The sequence below is a fragment of the Xiphophorus hellerii genome, chromosome 22 (genome assembly GCF_003331165.1).
Source record: "Xiphophorus hellerii strain 12219 chromosome 22, Xiphophorus_hellerii-4.1, whole genome shotgun sequence".
Lineage (NCBI taxonomy): Eukaryota > Metazoa > Chordata > Actinopteri > Cyprinodontiformes > Poeciliidae > Xiphophorus > Xiphophorus hellerii.
Window position 1 is genome coordinate 28,053,552 of NC_045693.1, and position 19,539 is coordinate 28,073,090.

Here is a 19,539-nt window from a genome sequence, read left to right on the forward strand (position 1 = left end):
TCATGGAGAACGCCGCTCGATCCCGGGCAAAAGGAAAAGAGGAAGGATCCAAAGGTTTTGTCCAAAGCTAGCATTTAATGATCCTCATTTTTTAATAACTTCTAGTTTGTCTCACCTGTAAGTTGCCACAGAAGTGGTAGAGGCTGGAGTCTGTGTTGATGTGGTTGTCTATGTTGTTGGGGTTGCGTTCGCGGTTTCTTTGGTAGGGCGTGGTGATGGAAGTGGTGGTCTGAACGGGAGATATCGGCGGCCACATGCCGATGTCCGTTCCGTTCCCGAAGGCCTGGATGGCGTTACCTACGGAAAACAACAGCGATAATCTCAAAATGTCAGCTTGGCGTTTTCTCTGTAGGTGAGTCAGTGTAAGATAAGCTGAGATGGTAAAGAAGGATTTCCAGTGTGCCAGTTTAGCACCCACCTGAGTCACATCGCGCATCACAATGTTGCTATTCCCCATGTTAAAATAAAATTTTATAATGCAACCACAATTAAAGGAGAGTTAGAAGGTACTTAAGTTTTGTTATCACTTCCTTCCATTATAAATTCACCACACCGTCAAAAACCTGAGTGCTGATGTGACTTTTTACCATTAGAGTCCATTAGTGGCCCTATTAATAGTCCGCTGTGGCTTTGATGTAAAGCACAAACGCACACATCAGAAGAATAGCTGAGCTTTACAGAGCTGCTGTTTGAATATAATGATATGCTTCCTTCTAACGGTGAATTATGACCCTGATGCTGCGGTAACACGGCGACGGGCGGATCTGCATAACAGCTCTTTAACCCCACAGAAATTGAGGGTGTGAAGTTTCACAATGACGTTTACATGGTGAGATGTACCAGGGTGTTCATTTGTAATGTGATTTTTAGCTAATTTAGTAAATCACTGAATTAATTTTTGCTCCAAACATTAGGAATCAGTTTTTTATTGTTATGATAATTGTGTGACAGATATAAGCACAAGGGTAGCTTTGTGAACCCAAACAAAAAATGGAATATGAAAGTACTTTTGTGCAGGCTGGGTTCTGTTGAAAAAGTTCATGCTGTGAATGGAGAATAACTTTAGCCTGAAAAAAAAAAGAATTGTGAATTGTTCATAGCATCTAAATAGGTTTGATACAATTTCCTTTGTGAAACAGAAAGTAATGGCTTGAACAAAATAAATCCATTCTTTATGATCCGATCTAATAACACTGTTGTCTGTCACACAGATGAAAAGTTCTGGCACTAGAAGCGCCAAAACTGTTGTTTTTTTTTTGGCCGTATCAAAATTGGTTTACTTTGCAAAACTGCAAACACTTTTTTCACATCATATCACATGATTAACAACCGGATGTTGCCATTGGAGCAAACCATGAAGAAGAAGATGACAGGAAGTGGTAGGAGGACAGTCACATGATCAAACTTATTCACGTGTGATTTTAACTATGTTTCTTATTTAATGGAAACACTGCAATTGTGAATTCATGTTTTTATGACATTAATAGAATATCAACAAAGTTTTGCTCACATTTGTAATGGAAATGAAGTTTACCAACTAATGTAGCTAAGGGACCTAAACAATTACAGCTGTATATCAACAGCATGAATGTACACCAAGCAAATTAAAATAACTTTAATCCTGGTCAAAACAAACATAAAAATCACACAAACTCAAGGAGGAAATGTAGAGTTTGAGGTCAACTAACCAGGTCCATCCTGTCCTTCTCATGTTTTTTTCATCTCTCACCAAAGATACCTCGACTCTAACAAGACTGAACCAGAAAACTTATCCAGTCTGGCAAAGGGCAAATTCCTTCATCAGCTGTTGAAACTCAAAGTTTGGTCTTCATGACTTTGATGCTCACAATGTGTTCAACACAAAGCTGTCTAAGTTAATCCCAATGTCCCAAACAGCATAACGTCTAACAACAGGTTTGATAGACTGCAATTCCTCAAGAAGCAGGTACAAGTTATCTGACAATAAACTCTGTGGATATTCTGACATTAGATCATGAGCCTGTCAGGAAGCAGACATCTGGATGTTGATTGAACCGGGCATTTAAAGAGACAAGCTGGTGAGAACTGAGCCTCATTGCTTCCTGTCTTTCCTTGCCCCTCCTCTGCTGGAAATGACTTCAGATTAAACACACTGTGACCTACAAAGACGTTTCCAGTTGGTTCCACTTGGCAAGTTTAATACCGTGACTGAACTAAGTAAAATCTGGAGGAGAGTCGACACATCCTTAAAAGACTCACATAGAAAAACATTTGCAATTGGCAAATCCCAGATTACAAGCAGAATAGTGCTGCTTATTACTGATGTTGACTGAAAAAGTACCAGGCAGGTCAATTGATATAGTTCTGTTTTAACAACTTGCTTGTTCTAAACTAAACCTGTTTTTTTGTATATAGCTGATCATTTTTGGAGAAAAAAGTAAACAAACAATAAATATTAAGCACAGACTGTTTTTTTCAGCATCCTTATGGCCTGACTGGGTCCATTTTTGCCAAAAAAAGACTGTGAATACTTTATTTTTGCTTATGTTTTTATTTTTTATTTTTGATTGAGTAGCTGGAAGCTTTATGTGGAGACAGCAGAAGGATGATGAGCACATTGGAAGAACTGATGGCTCTTTCCTGTCGTGTCTGCCTCCTTACCTAAAGCCTAATTACAGTCGGCTGTGTATGCTCTCTCTGTATGAATCCTACAGTATTCCCAATCAAACTCATTTCTGTAGTCTACATTTTATAAAAATGATCTTTCTGAGTGAGATAAGTTAGGATACAAACAAACAGGTAATAGCGTATGTGACAAATATTTCAGAATGTTTCACAAAGTGTGCTTAATTGTTTTATGTAGAGATCAGTGTGAAATTGGGTATTCAGATCTGTCAACCTATTTGTACCAGGAAAAAAACATTATGACAGCAGCATCCCGAGTAATTATTTTCAGTGAAATGTGAAACCTAATTTATGATAATCTCGTTTAAGTGGTGTTGCTTGGCTCTGTTTTGAGCCAGAAAAAGAACCAGTGGGTTTAACCTGCCCTCATACAGATTAAACTTCAACACTTGGAAGTATTAATATAACGGTTTCGCAGTAATCCTCCAGTGAATTTGCATAGTAAACTCTGAGATGGAGTGTTTGGCTTTTTACAGCAGAGAAATTTGTATTTCTGTCCCTGTTGAGTCTGGAGACATAAAACCAGGTTACAGTCACTACTGTACCAAAATATAACTATATAAATATTTCTTCATAAATATAACCATAGACAAACATTTTCTAGACCAAAGTATCTTCCGAAACAAATCATTTGGATTTTATACCCACAATACAAAAAGAACAGCTTCAGAGGAAATATGGTAGAAATATTTCATGACATTTGACTAAGATTGTACAAAAAATATAGAAAAACATCCATTGAAATGTACTCAGAAAAGGAGTAAAAAAAAAAAAAAAGAAAGAATACGTAAGAAGACTGTCGTTCTTCTCTCTAATATGACTAACACTCTTTATCACAGAATGGATCAGTCTTTTTCGACAGAGCAATACGACGTCCAAATTACGAACAGCTCTGTTTAGATTCCTTCAAGTGACATTATTTAAGCTGTGTTTCCATCATGTTTTTTTAATGCACATTTGAAGTATCACATTAGTAAAGATGGATGGAATAAAGTGACAAGTCACAGATAAATGATCAAAACCTTTTCAACACTTTAATTAGGATGAAACAGCTTAAATACAAAAAGTGGTCCTTATTTTAATTGTATTTTTTTCTGTTGCCTTTTTAAGGCTTAGTAGGTGATGGATATGTGTTATTAGAAGACAATATTGACAATACTTAAAACATGTATTTCTGAACATTTTTGAACTGAAACACAACCGGCTGCTGGGTGATTTTCTAGATTTCTGGGGGGAATCCCTGAATGTAAGCTGTGGAAATATCTTACTTAAAAAAAGTTTTCCTTGTTTTAATTTGCAAACCCAAACATTCATCCAAACATTCAACCACACAGTGCATTTCACCAAACATGATACAATCTTCCCACCGCAGCAGATACTGCTGTTTGCAGAGAGGACTCCCACACCGACATCTTCATTTACTACTTTATATCTCACTTTACACACACAGGGATTGTTGTAAAGATAGAATTCAGTTGGCTGGCGTGACCTTTGCATTTCCAGAGAACAAGCCACGGAAAAGCTTTGAATACATTAAGACTTTGGTGTCGCTTTGAGAGTATTAAAGCGGCAGATACAAATCTCAGCTGAGGAGTCACACTGCAAACGCTGATAAACTGTAAGACAAATTACAGGATCGAAATGGATTTGCTATCTTCTCACCAGATATTCTTCATGCTTTTATCAAGTTAAGAGAAAAACCACATGAGGAATATCTCAAACTGCAGACTCTGTTGGCTTCATTTTAATAGGGTCAGAAGCCAAAAAAAAGAAGGGTGCATGCTTCAGAATTAAAGGCTGATAAATTAAAATCTGTCTTAATTAGGAAATTCCAGCTCTTCCACGATAAGGAGTCTAAACTGCAGCACACAGACTAGACGCTCTCTCTACTTCTGCCCTTTCTCCGTCTTTCTGTCTTTCTCTTTTGTCGTGACCCTGTGGCTGGTGTGTGTCAGGATCTTTAGAGTTGTCAGTTCCAGTTACTGCTGAGCAAGCTTAATGAGAGCAGAAAGAGGCAGGGCATGAAAGGACAACGGTTGAGACCAGAAAGGAAAGGATGAGCGCTGCCAAGTGGAAGGGGAACGAGTAAAAGAAGGCGCAAGTGATCGGGAAATGCGGGAACGATTGGAAAAAAAAGAGAGTAAACAACTGAATCTGCTTATTAAAACTGACAAGACATTGAATAGCAAAAAAAAAACAGATTTAAAGCTTTTATTAACCTTCTCTGGTCTTACTTGGACTTTGAGACGTTACATAGCAGGGATGCACCGATCCACTTGTTTCACTTCCGATAATATATCAATATCTGAGGTTGAGTATCGGCCAATATATGATACAGGAAAATGGAGCAGAAGTTTCTATTTTAAAATACAGACATAAATGTACTGAATTACAAATGAACTAGGTAACTCTGCACCAGTGCAGCACACTTACAGCAATAACTGCTGAAACTTGGTCAAACATGTAAAAACATAACAACTTTCATTTGTTCAGTCGGTGAAGTTAGGAGTAGAACAGTCAATGTAAAATAAAGATTAAAGAAACTGAAACTGACAGAAACAATAAGTTGATTAGCTTTGTCAGATAGCATGATCTCCCTAAAATAATGGCCTTAGTAATTTTTGGGTGAAAAAAGTGATTTTTGGCAAAAAGACTGACTTTGCTAACCAGGAATAGCATAATAAGATAAATCAAGCAGGGTGAAATAAAAATAACAGAGAAGCAGAAAGAAAAAGTCAAAAGACAGAAGAGTTGGTGAAAATGAGGCAGAATCTTGGTGTTTTCTCATCCTCTGTCATTCTGATGGGAAAAACCAAACCAGCAACATTGCTTCTGCAGAGCAGAAACACCGGCAGTACCTCGTTCCCCTCGTTGTCACTAAAGCTCATTATTTTCACCGTCTGCGACTTTCCAAAGCACACAGTGATTTAGGAATGCTGTGATTAACGGGCTGCTTGTCACAAGTGTCTTCTGGTTCATTGTTTTATCGACTGAATCAGTAACAGATTCATTAGCAGCGCAATTGCACCTTCTGACGGCTTTGACTGATTTTCACACAAAAACAGCAATATCCATTAATTTAGGCAATTTTTTCTAACACTACTGCAGTTTGCAAAAGTTATGTGTTTAATTGTTATTTTTTTTCCAGTTTTTTTTATTGCCATTTGAGTCCCAAAGGACGGCCCAAGGAAAATAACTTCTGGATGCTTTGCAAATGCTAGCATGTCAAGCGGCATTGTGCCTACGTATTTTAACCTCCAAACTTTCATTTTCATTTCAGTACTTATGACCTACAAAAAAATTAAATCCAGGAATAGGTGAATTTTGTGCTAATATTTTGGAGGTACACAGAAAAATACATGGCACTTTTTTACCACGTCTGAAAAATTAATGTGTTCTTTGTTTTTTGTACCACCTTTCACCTAAAACTGTCTGCATTTTCAGAAGCATGACATATAAATGAAGTACTTAAAGTTGAGACAACTCTTCCTTTTGAATAAATCTGTTTCTTCATTCATTATTCTCTATATTTGAACAAGATTTAAGTATAACACAAATGGATTACAAATCCATCTCACTTGTCCTTGAGTAACATGTTCCCTGCTTGACCCCGCCCTCCGTCCTCCAAAGAAAAATCAATAAAGAGTCACATTACATTAAACTCAGCTGTGAAAAAGGCAGTAGTTGATAGGCTAATATCAAAACAGAGTAAATATAATCATTGAAAGAAACAATTCATCTGCTTTGAAAAGTTCTTCATGTCAAGGTCTTCCATTTGAAGTGCAGCAAAATTATTTGTAACGAATACTATAGCTGGATAGAAGAAATTAAAAACATTTCTGTAATTAACAAAAAGCTGAAAAGACTGAATGCAGATTATGATCAATATCCAGGTGATTTATTATACTGTTGGTCAGTAAAAAGGGCCATGCAGTGTGAGACAGCAGTTAGACATATCAGTGTTGACTGTAGGATCACATAGCATTCCCTGCTGACTGAAGAGTTTATTTAAAGGAAAAGTTTAGGCAGTGGTGGGCATCACTAACTAAAATGTTAGTAGGACTAACCCTAAAGTACTAATTATAAATCTTAGCTCCACTAATGCTAAAGCTACACCAACATGACATTTAGGGGAAGCTAATGCTAAAGCTAAATTCGGCCATGTTCATGCTCCAGATTAGAAAACATGTGTTTCAGCATTGTAGTCTTCTGATCAATATCCAGATTAATCTGGTTTACACTGTTTTTTTCTTTTCCATCAAGTTTTATTGCAGCCTATGCTGCATTACTGCCCCCTTATGGCCAAGAGAGGTATCGTTGAGGTAATTAAATGATCTAAAACGTATTGTGTTCGCAAAATTCATAATTATTTTGTTAGGTTAACATGTGACATAATTATGTTATATTTGCTAGATTGAATTAATTAAACAAAAACATTCTTGTGTGTTACCTGGAAATGAAATGTTAACATAATGTGGACAATCGCCTTGTTTCACTTTTCAATGTATATCACCCTCAACAGGATTAGATGTGTTATTGCACTCTGTTCAGGACGTGGTTTGGAACAGTCATTTCTCTCCTGGTTTCAGTTTTATAGTTGCTAAGTATTGCTAACTCTGTAGCTGAGTTTACCTTTCTGACCATGCAGGGCTTCTGTCATAAAGCACACAGGATATCAATAGATTTTAAGCTGGTTACCATAACCTGTAGTCCTACAGCAATGCATTCTGGGTACAGAATAATAGTCATTTGCTGCACAGTATCATGAGTTGCGAACATGAGGAATCTATACAAACAATTTGTATATATGACTTTTTGCATGCATTTGTGTTGCTAACCCCCCAGCTTGTTTGTTAATGTGAGTGTGGTATTTGTTCATTTGTTGTATACTTGCCTTTTGCTCAATAAAGTTTGTTTTTTTTAAAAAGCAACATCGCAAGGAGAAGAAACAGAACTACTGTGCAAGAAGTCCCTGTTCAAAAACATGACTGCTGGGTTAGCTAACTAATCCAAATCATCCTCATGTGTGAGTGTGTGCAGGGTGGTCTGTCCTGTGTGTGTGTGTGTAGGTGTGCACGTGGTGTGCGGGTGTGTGTGTGTGTGGGGGGGTGTGTGTGTGTGTGTGTGTTGCCCTGTGATGGACTGGCATGGCGACCTGTCAAGGGTGCATCCCACCCCTCGTCCAAGGACTGCTGATGATGAACATACATACATAGAGCATTCTTCAAAAAGTGTCCCAATCCACCATGACGTGAAGTCAACAAACAGACAATTGGTCACTTTCATTTAGTAAAAATGTTGATATGGTGATGTACGATCAGCTGCACAAACAGATGCAAACCAAACTTGTTGTTTTATTGTATAACCTTTGAAGAGGAAAGAAGTCAGAGATGGATAGCAGCCTTCAATCACAAGGACTGGCAGGCCTCAGGGTATTTGAGGATATGAAGTGAACACTTTTTACAAGATTTGAATATTAATGGTGATAGACTTCATAAGTAAAATTGGTAAGATGCTATCAAATATTGCATTAAGGCAAAGACACTTGTCTAGTTATCAATAACCAAGGGGAAAACGGCCCACCACCATGTAGCCGTCTACGTTCAAAAAACTGGTTGGCTTCTAGACTTTTGTACATTTTTAAGTCTACTCTGGTGTAAGGGGAATTGTTGTTTATGACACAGTGATAGAATCATGTGGTGTGAATTCAAGAAAGTTGGTAATTTGATCAATTCAACAAACACATCAGGAAAGAGAAAGTATGATTTCATTTCTAAGCCAACTATTTCCAACTTTTGTAAACTCTGCTGTCTATGAGGAGCTGGATGAGCTACTTCTACAGACAATTAGCTCGACTTGAACAAGTAGAAACCAGAGCTATCCTGAGAAATACAACGTGACAAGAATCGCAATCACTCTGCTGAATAGTTCCATCGCCCTCTTCTTTCATGGCACCACAATGTGATTAGGTGAAGTAGATATAAAGAGTCAATAGACAGTAGAAGGAAGGATGGATGTTGATTATGTATATAATGATTTCATTAGATTAGCACCAGTTGTTTGCTTAGGAACACATACAAAAAAATAGTTTTTCAACTGTTCCTACTTTTTTCCCCCAGAAACAGAATAACTTTGTGTATAAAAACGGTTACATAAAAAGCCTTTTTTGTCTGTGGAAGACCGTGAGAGCAGTTCAACAACAGCTTTAAGGCACACAAACAGCAAACCAGGAACACAATGCACTCACAGTCAGACACTGCGGTGCAGCAATGCTGGTTTCTCTGTAATTCTGTGGGATAATAACGCAACCTCTGCAAAGGGATAAATTTGGTTTGGAGGAGAGGAAAAAGAAAAAAAATGAGGGGAGCAGAGCAGGATAAAGACCAGCAGAGAGGATGGAAATAGTAAACCATCATAAGGAAGAGCCACGATTCGAAAACAGAAAACTTACGGAGGCAGGTGTTCTCCGTAAAAAACTCAGTGAACTTGTCGCAGTCATCTTTGTTGTTGCCACTGTTGGTGCAGTCGCAGTAAGGGGAGACGCTGATTTTGGGGGAGCGCAGGTAGTTGGGGGTCATCACGGTGCCTGCAGGAAGTGGATACAAGGATTCATTGAAGTACTCAAGTTCAGCAAGAAATGTGATCCTACCCACAGTTTCTGTCTGAAATTCTGTCTAAAATGATCATTTTAAACACTTCTGAACACCTTCTCTTTTGCATGCAACAATAAATAAATACCACATGCATTCATTTCTTTTCCTTCACATATGAAGGAAACAAACTGAGGAAGCAGAATGCAGTGGGGCTGAAGTGAAGAATAGCCATTTCTCTCTGCGAGGGGAAGCAAATAGCTTCAGTCAGTGATTTCTCACTCCCCCAATGGATTGCTCCCTTGAGCTGGCTGCTGTCCAATAAGGGCCTTTTTTGTTTTGCAGTAGGCAGAATAAATTGGCACTATGTGGACATTATATATATATATATATGAGGGCTCGGTTTGGTCACATGCAGGAAACAAGAAAAGGCGAGCTGACAGTTTGCTTGGATTCAAGGAAAAATAAACTTCCTTAAAGTTTCCACTTGTGTCGGTGAAAGACGTTGAGATACGTAAACAAATCAAACGAGCTGGAAGGAAGAATTCAACTGACTCCTGGATAACCTCCCATATCTACATGTACTTATCATGTTTGCATGTTGGGACTCACCAATAAGACCAGAGTAAGCCAGGAGACAGTCAGCGTAGTTCTCCTTCAGACAGCCAGACAGCGAGCGAGGCTCCGACATGCAGTTTACAAAGAAGTCAGCCAGTCGGGACCTAAAACAGACACACACATGAATACACACGCCCACACACACACACACACCAACACATACTGTCATCCTATGAGACATTAACAATATGTACATTTTAAATGTACTATTGAATGACAATAAAGTCTGTGTAAACACTATGCAGTTAGTCATATAGGCCATGTTAGACATAGACATAATGTTATGTTCACAGTTTTGCCCTTTAGTGATCACTCTTGATTAGTTATCAAAAAAAAGCAGTAGAAGTTAAACAGGAAGTACAGCACAGTTGCAGCTAAGAGGCAGCTCTGCAGCATTGTATATGTTGTTTTCAAGTCTGCTAAAATATCATCAGTGTGTATTATAATTGAAATCATCACATATGAGTAGTTTCTGCACACACCTTTTTTAAGAAAGAAAAATATGCTTTTTTAGGTTTGAAGAAAGCTCTGTTTGTTGCTAAGTTAACTATAGGCATGTTACAATGTGACTTCACAATGACAAAATCCCACCCCCAGCTCCCTGATGGAGGGAGAATTTGATGTATTTCAGTTCAGTGTTTAAAATAGTTATTCAGTATTCAGACGATCACTTATTATTAATCAGAAAATAAACCTTAAACCTAAAAACATAAAACTGTAAAGCACTGAATGTCGTGTCTGCTGTGTGTTTTTTTGTGTTGAATCCTGATACACCTGTGGAGCTGTTGTCAGTCAGTTACCTGTTTCGACAGGTATCAGTAACATTGGTCAGGAGTTCTCCATAAAAAAGGAGCTCTTGCAGTGAGAGGGTTACAGCTTCTGAAATCCAACAAACATTAGGAAATGGTAGTTTAAATTTCCGATAAAGTGGCTAAAACTGAAGAGCAGATTTCCAGACCATAAGCTCAATGTTTTTTTTATATTTGTATTTAAGTTATTAAAATATGCTCAAAGTAATTGGTCACAGATCTTAATTCCATGACTCATAGCACTTCACTGGGAACATGTTGCATACTGCTGCCAGAACAACTCCATAAATTCCCAACAGAAGGTATGATACCTGCCAAAAGTCTGGAAGCAAGATTTATTTGGTAAATAAAAATAATAAATATTTATAAAAAGGTGTACTTTCAAAAAAAAAAAAAAAGAAATTTTTCATTCTTTTCTTTGTGAGTTCCTCACAGTAGCCTCCCCTGACTTTAACAACAGTATGACTGTAGTTCAACCTTTTATTCTGGCAGATTTTGTCTTAAGAATTCAATACTTTTGGGACAAAAATGTTAAGACACAGGAAGAGGGTATAACTTGACTTTCAAAATACAACTCACAATTCAAAAATTTTAGCACGACCTATTCCAAAAAAACAGAAAATCAAAACAAGAAGGATACTAACTTTGAGACAGCAGTAGTACTGATCTTCATAATATTTTAGAAAATTTTCTATTTTTCTAGTCTTTTTTAGAAAATAATACATCTATAGAATTCATTTGAAAACAGGGCTGTAAAAGAATGAAATTATCTTGAAAATTTTCCAAACAGGTAAATCTAAAAGGGAGGCACAAAGTGCCTGAAAGAAAAAAATATGGACATAAATTAATGGCAGAATTAGATGACACTGTCTATGGTAGGAGTGCCCAAAGTCGGTCCTGGAGGGCCGGCATCCTGCATGTTTTAGTTCTCTTCCTGGTGGTACCAACAACCTTTTCAGCATGTCAATGTTCTTCTTAGGCCTCTAATGAGCCATCATTAGAGGCCATTTTGATTGTTAATTCTATATTGCATTGTGTTTCTGTGTTTGTAATGATGTAAAGCACTTTGAAATGCCTTGCTGCTGAAATGTGCTATACACACTAAAATTTGATTGATTGATTGGTCATTTGATCCAGGTGCGTTAAACCAGGGAGAGAACTAAAACATGCAGGATGCCAGCCCTCCATATGGGAATGTCTGAGGACAATTTTAAAATACTGTAATTATTCTTCTGCTCTTCTCGTCGCTTAATGTAGCTATGCATAGTTTACTAAATTAAACATAAACCACAGATACTGGTGGCTTTTTGAGATGAGCCATATGGGTGGCTGCCCAGAGCAGCATTTGGAAAGGGCGATTACAAAAAGTGATTCATCTGTCATTTCCACCTTGAAGAGGTTTTCTATTGGTTTTATGTCCAAAATGCTAAGGAGACAGTTTATGTAATCAAATCATCACTGTTATACAATTCGATATATTTGATGATTCGCCTCTGATTTTTTTATTTTTTTGTGGCATGTGACCTCACATTAAAATCCAACTACTCGTGGATATTTTTTTAGAGCAAATCTAAAATATTTTAAATAAAAAGCAGCCTGGGAAGTTGGCATAGCAAGGGGCAATGCTGCTTGAAAAGCTATTGGCTGGCATTTGCAATCAGCCAATCCTTGAGCTCCATTTAGTTTATTTGACACAGATTGGCTGAACCCTCAAAAGTGGAAATAGGTTAGACTAGCTTCTGCAGTGGTGACAAGTCAGTATCCAAGGTATCCATATTAACGCATAATAATGTATAGTGGTTGTTTGAACTATTAAAATTAATATTTCTATCTATATTTATGAATTTTTTAGCTATTATTATTTACCTTTATTTAAAATGCTCAAGAAAAAAATAAATAAAAACCGAAGTCTCTCAGAATAATTCCTATGAATGACGACATTCAGAAGGAAAAGAAAAATGAGTAAGATTTAATTCAAGACTTTTCACTGTAATGCACATAAGTCAACCATTTTCTGCATAATTATAATTTCCATATTTTCCTTGAAGCTCCACGAGGAATCAGTTGTAAGTCTGCACCAGATCATCCACATGAACACCTCCTTCCTCTGCGTGATCTATGTAATCCCACCAATCTGGAGCAGAGCGGAGCAGCAACCAGCAGACCAGACCTGACATATGTTGTGGGAGCCTGTGGAAATGCACAGCTTTAATCTATCTGTGCAAACTGAAAAATGGACTGGGAGGAAGCTGCATTGCGGTGAGACCTGTTGTTCAGCCCTGAGCATATGTCTGATGGATCGTGAGTGCCATGGAAAGAGAGAGAGAAAAAAAGGCCAAAAATTGAGGGAAGTGAAAATTTTGTTGTATGGATTTATTGCCTTCACGCTGGCGGCTGTTAAGAGAAGGAGGCAGGAAAGGCTGGGGGAACCAGAGGCCACAGACTGAGCAGAGACCATTTATGATGTCTAGTGCTTTCCTTTAATCCAACAGATCCCAAAACACGCCTAAATGTGGCACCAAAGAGCATGAATCAACGTCTGAATCACTGTATTCAACTCATACGCTGCTCAGCAGCTGCATTTCCATGACAAATTTGTCAGTAGTGTTGTAGTCAAGGCCACCTAACCCGAGACCAAGACAAGACCAAAATCAGAGTGCGTTGAGACTGAGACAAGACCAAGACTTTTAGGGTCTGGAGACCAAGTCAAGACCAGCGCCCTGCGCTACATGACACGATAAAATGTGAAATAAGATTAAAATTGCTTCTCAAATTGATCTAAAAGATTCACATTCCCATAAAAACACCTAGATATTAAATACTAAGAGCTGAAATACTACTGTTGTAACTACTACTTTTTCTCATGGGTAATTTATGTATGTTTTACTTTTGTAATGTAATTTTTTTATTAAATACGTTAAATACTAAAGTGTGCAAATTTTAGGAAAATTTTAACCAAACCATCTAAATTTTGAGGGAAAACGAATTCAAAATCCACACAAACATCAGTGGGGAAGAGAAGTTAGTTGAGGACAACACGGTTTGTAACCCTGCTTGAAGATTTTCACTTTATTCTTGCTTATTGGATCAACCACTGTTCATCTCACTAGTCTAGAAGACATTCTGTAATGTTTGGAATCCAGCTTCTAAACCTGACCAGCATCTTCATCTCATCCCACTGAGCTTTCCTTTGTTGCCTGTTTTCTTCATGACATCACCATTGTTTCACATTCTGCTGTGTCCAACCTGCAGATGTAGTTGGTCCTGCAGGAGGCCTGCAGCTCCAGACAGTTTGGCATCTGCTTTTCCTCGTACGAGCAGACAGGGACGATGGTTTGACGCCTGCGTTCGGAGCAAGCCGTCTGGTCGCTGACAGGGCACGAGCAGAACAGCATGCCGTAGCTGTGCTTTGGAGGAACCTGTGTGTCAAAGGAGGAAGTTCTTTTAAAATCAACATTAGCTGTGTTTCCACTACAAATGTGAGCAAAACTTTGTCAATGTTCTGCTACTATCAAAAAACACAATTTTGCAATTGCAGCGTTTTTTTTAATAAGAAACTAATTCACACATGAATAAGTTTGTTCACAGGATCAGTCTTTAAAAAACGCGCAGTGTCATCATCCTCATCATCCTCCAACTACTTCCTATCATCAATCACACAACTCGTGTGACACAAAAAAAGTGTTTCCATAGTAGTTTTGCAAATTAAAACAAATTCCGATGCTACCCCAAAAAATACACACCTCATTCTAGCACCAAAGCATTTTGATGAAAAAGATAATTTTTTTCTTCAATTGTTGTGTTTCCATTAAGAAAATATATTTTCATAATTCCAATTCTCACAGTTTTATGGTAATGGGAAACAGCTATTTTTTCCATAAGATTTCTCCTCATTTGTATATTGTTCTGTGCATCAATATCAAGTTAAGTTGCTTTACTTGTTAAATTGTTGCTATTCGACATCCAAATTTTTTTTGTTTGTTTGTTTTCAACAATGAAGAACCAACAGGCCATCTGGAAATTTTTTCTTAGCTTTATTACCTAGAAAGGACATCATGCCATTTGTTTGAACCATTATTTGTTTGTTCTTGCCGTTGAACATATTGTGCATTTTGGAAACACAAAAAATGTGTGTTTATTTAAATTGCTAAATGGAGACAAGGCAAATTTGAAAAAAACTCACATCTTTCAATATGCTTTTGATCTGAGATGAGACGGTTTTTCAACAGTCTTAAAACTACAGTCATGGCCAAAAGTATTGAGAATGACATGATCATTTTCACATGATCTGCTGCCCTCTGGTTTTCATCTGTGTATGTCAGATGTTGTCATCACATACAGAAATACAATTGCAATCATATTATGAGTAACAAAAGCTTTTAATGACAGTTAGAATGAGTTAATGCAGCAAGTCAATATTTGCAGTGTTGACCCCTCTTCTTCAGGACCTCTGCAATTCTCCCTGGCATGCTCTCAATCAATTTCTGGACCAAATCCTGACTGATAGCAGTCCATTCTTGCACAATCAATGCTTGCATTTTGTCAGAATTCCTAGGTTTTCGTTTGTCCACCCGTCTCTTGATGATTGACCACAAGTTTTCAATGGGATTAAGATCAGGGGAGTTTCCAGGCCATGGACCCAAAATCTCTATGTTTTGTTCCCTGAGCCAGTTACTGTAGATATCACCTTTGCTTTATGGCAAGATGCTCCATCATGCTGGAAAAGGCATTGTTCATCACCAAACTGCTCTTGGACGGTTGGGAGAAGTTGCTCTCGGAGGACATTCTGGTACCATTCTTTATTCATGGCTGTGTTTTTAGGTAAGACTGTGAGAGAGCCTACTCCCTTGGCTGAGAAGCAACCCCACACATGAATGGTTTCAGGATGCTTTACAGTTGGCATGAGACAAGACTGGTGGTAGCGCTCACCTCGTCTTCTCCGAACAAGCTGTTTTCCAGATGTCCCAAACAATCGGAAAGGGGATTCATCAGAGAAAATGACAGGACCATCAGAGAAAAACAAAAGGTGTACCTTTTGCAGAATACCAGTCTGTTTCTGATTTTTTTCCTGGAGAGAAGTGGCTTCTTTGCTGCCCTCCTTGAGACCAGGCCTTGCTCCAAGAGTCTCCGCCTCACAGTGCGTGCAGATGCACTCACACCTGCCTGCTGCCATTCCTGAGCAAGCTCTGCACTGCTGGTAGCCCGATCCTGCAGCTGAAACACTTTTAAGAGACGGTCCTGGCGCTTGCTGGTCTTTCTTGGGCGCCCTGGAGCCTTTTTGGCAACAATGGAACCTCTCTCCTTGAAGTTCTTGATGATGCGATAGATTGTTGACTGAGGTGCAATCTTTCTAGCTGCGATTCTCTTTCCTGTTAGGCCATTTTTGTGCAGTGCAATGATGACTGCACGTGTTTCTTTTGAGACAACCATGGTTCACAGAAGAGAAACAATGATGCCAAGCACCAGCCTCTTTTTAAAGTGTCCAGTGGTGTCATTCTTACTTAATCATGACAGATTGATCTCCAGCCCTGTCCTCATCACCACCCACACCTGTGTTAATGGAGCAATCACTGAAATGATGTTAGTTGGTCCTTTTAAGGCAGGGCTGCAATGAAGTTGAAATGTGTTTTGGGGGATAAAGTTCATTTTCTAGGCAAATATTGACTTTGCAATTAATTGCTGTTACGCTGATCACTCTTTATAACATTCTGGAGTATATGCAAATTGCCGTTATAAAAACTGAAGCAGTAGACTTTGTAAATATTAACATTTGAATCATTCTCAAAATTCTTTACAAAACCGCAATAGAAACATTTTTTTCTCATTGACTGGTGGAATAAACAATGTCAGGAGGATGATGGCACAGCATGTTTTCTAATGACTTATCACATCAAAAAACATATTCTCATGTGATTTTAATTACATTTCTTATTTATTGGAAACAACACAACTGTGAAATTGTATTATATAGCTGTATTGACAAAGTTTTTTGTAATGAAAAAGCAGCTACTGTGGTTAAACAAATACAGGTGGAAACCTTTACGGTTTGGTACACAGAAGAGAAAACTGTTTGTTGACTGTTTGCTGATTAGTTCCAAGATTTGAATAAATTATTTTTGTTAATATTCTCAAGATATAATTGACTTGAACCAAGTAAAAGCATCAAGAGGCTGAAGTAGTCAACATAAAAAATAAAGACCCTTCCTTCCTTAAGTTGTACTTTTTTTGGCTGAAGTTTGAAAAGGCATAGAAATAAAAAATACACTAGTCTATGATCGACAGAGTTTTGCATTCTAAGTAGATTTCTGTTTATTTCAGGTCCAACCAGCAAGATTATAGTGCTGAACATCATGGAGGCTGGACTGCAATTACAATGCTCCTAGTCAGTTTTCTTGAAAATGAAAAAGGACAGCAGAAACCTACTTGTTGCTTGAAATCACAGCCTTGCCAAACAAAAGAAGGCCTACAGTTTAATTTAAGTTTTGACAATTTCTCAAATGTATCTACTTGAAAATAACTATTGTTCTCTTTAAAAAGAAATAAAACATTTCCTGGTGGTGGACCTCAAACTTTTGCTCATCAGCAGTCACATTGCGTTCAGTGTCTTACCTTGTCAAAGAACTGCCGCAGCGCCTTGTGGCACTTCCTTTTGTTGCAGATCTCTGCGGTGGAGACGCGGCTGGTGCAGGGGCTGATGTAGGCTGAGCGATACTTCTTGCACGTGTCGTTCAGGTTGCAGGCCTTGGCCGCCGTCAGGCAGTTGTTCTCTCGGGCCACCGCAGGCTCTCCTGCCAACACAGAAACAAATGATGAACAAAATGAGGCTGTGACGACACAACTGCTTTAGATATTTACACTTTTACAAGAAAAAAATGTTGTTTTTTTATCAATTAAAAAAAACAAGTTTTTTCAGTCTACACAGATTAAATCCAGCCAAATCTGTATCAGCTATCGGTCCAACACAGAGAAATAGCGCTGAATTGATTTAAAACATTTCTTTCTTTAAAACACAGATATAAATGTCATGAATTACAAATGCATTTAATAACTCTGCACCAGTACAGCATATTGAAACACACCAACAGCTGCACAATGATGGTCAAACATAGAAAAACAACTTTCATTTGTTGAGTCTTTGCAATTAGGAGTAGAGTCGCCATTAGTGTTTATTTGAGCAATTTTTATTTACCAAAACTGGAAACATAAGTAATATAGAAATGGAAGGGACCAAAACAATAGGTTGACTAGCCTGGTAAAATATATTAAAAATAAACTGCTGATCAGTGTGAAAATATGTTCAATATTTCATTTTAAGATCTACATATTGAATGCAGACCTATTTACTATTTACTAGTGCAGAATGCACACCTATTTACTAATATTTACAACAAATTGTTGTTGGGTTTTATTAAGACCTTCTGATACAACCAGTCAGATGATCCCCATTTGGCCCTAAATGAAAAAGAGTTTGACACAAACAGCAGCAGAATTAATGTTTCTTTTTCATCCATGCAAAAAACAAAAACAAACAAATATATAAATTCTGAAGCCCAATTCAGATGTGTACAGTTATGTTTCCAAATCAGATTTGTGTGTACAGTATGAGTTACGGTGGAGCTCCAGCAATCATCAGCATCCCGAACACAGCCCTGCTTATCTGTCACCTCACACTAACTACCTGTTTTCCCCGATCCACCATTAATTAACATTTTCATAGTCTCCTGAAGTTTGGAGTTTTTTGGCGTAAAAGTGGACCAAATATGAGCATCAATTAAACTGAGGGAAGCACAGCGTGACAAACATTTAGGAGAGCAGCAGACGGGCGAGGAATAAACCGCGAGAGCAAAATGTGGGCAAAACCTCATTAATATTCCACTAATGTGATAAACAACACAATATCTTTAATGGTTCCCATTAAATAAGAAAGGCAATTAAAATTACACATGAATATGTTTGTTTACATAAGTTATTAAAAAGCATGCTGCTCCATCATCCTCCCACCACTTCCTGTTCTCATTGTCTTCTCTGCCAGTAGTACATCCTGTTGTAGATCACATGATTCGTGTGATGTGAAAAAATATTTTCATTGCAGTTTTAACTTCGATATGGCTGAAAAGTCACCTCATCCTCTCACTAAAACATTTTACAGGAAATTGTGTTTTTTCACAATTTTGGCTCATTTTCATTAGGCAAATTTATTTTTGAAATTCAAATTTCTGCAATTTTATGGACAAAGCTAAAGACAACTTTCCACCACAGCAATTCAGTGGCTTGTGTTTCTGAAGATACCTGACCAGTTAACTCTGTAATGACCGAAGTAATGACCTTGATCCACAGAGTGCATTATTCAGCCCATGAAAATAAGGTTGTTTTTACATCAACTAACGGTTGTATTTAAGAAATAATAAAAGTTTTACGATTAAATGGTTTAAATCTCTGATATTCATCTCAGGTGAGTTTTGAAATAATTTTTGACAGCAGTCTGTTTGAATGATGTCAGACGGTCTAAACCTTTTAGTGGTTGAACTATCTGTAACCTTTGCACATCTTCTCATTCACAAGAAGACAAAAAAAGTTAATTCACCATCAAACATCAGTAAAAGAAATATGAATAACAGCTCTTCACTCTTGAGACTTACGTAATGTTTTTAGCCACAACTGCATCCTTGGAACTTGTTTCGTCATATTACAGCCTGAGAATACAAAGTAACAAACAGCTGGAAAAGTAGATTATTGATGACAACAGCAATTGATGATGGTGTTTCTGGAAACACAGATGATGACTCCAGTCTCATACATTACTTTAAAACTATTTTAATTTTTTTCTTTGATTTAGAATGATGTCAGGAAAAGTAAAG

The 19,539-nt window shown here is 37.7% G+C and overlaps 1 protein-coding gene across 2 annotated transcripts in view; it reads right to left on the reverse strand.

The window, feature by feature from the left end:
- Window positions 1-19,539, reverse strand: part of LOC116713329 (GDNF family receptor alpha-1-like) — a 127,964-nt gene that overhangs the window by 35,017 nt on the left and 73,408 nt on the right. For both annotated transcript variants that reach the window (XM_032553462.1, XM_032553463.1), the window contains 5 exons: window positions 17,291-17,469; window positions 13,928-14,100; window positions 9,867-9,976; window positions 9,116-9,250; window positions 116-297 (listed from right to left, as the gene is read on the reverse strand). In XM_032553462.1, the coding sequence (XP_032409353.1) occupies window positions 116-297; window positions 9,116-9,250; window positions 9,867-9,976; window positions 13,928-14,100; window positions 17,291-17,469 (779 nt within the window). The remainder of the gene's footprint in view (window positions 1-115; window positions 298-9,115; window positions 9,251-9,866; window positions 9,977-13,927; window positions 14,101-17,290; window positions 17,470-19,539) is intronic.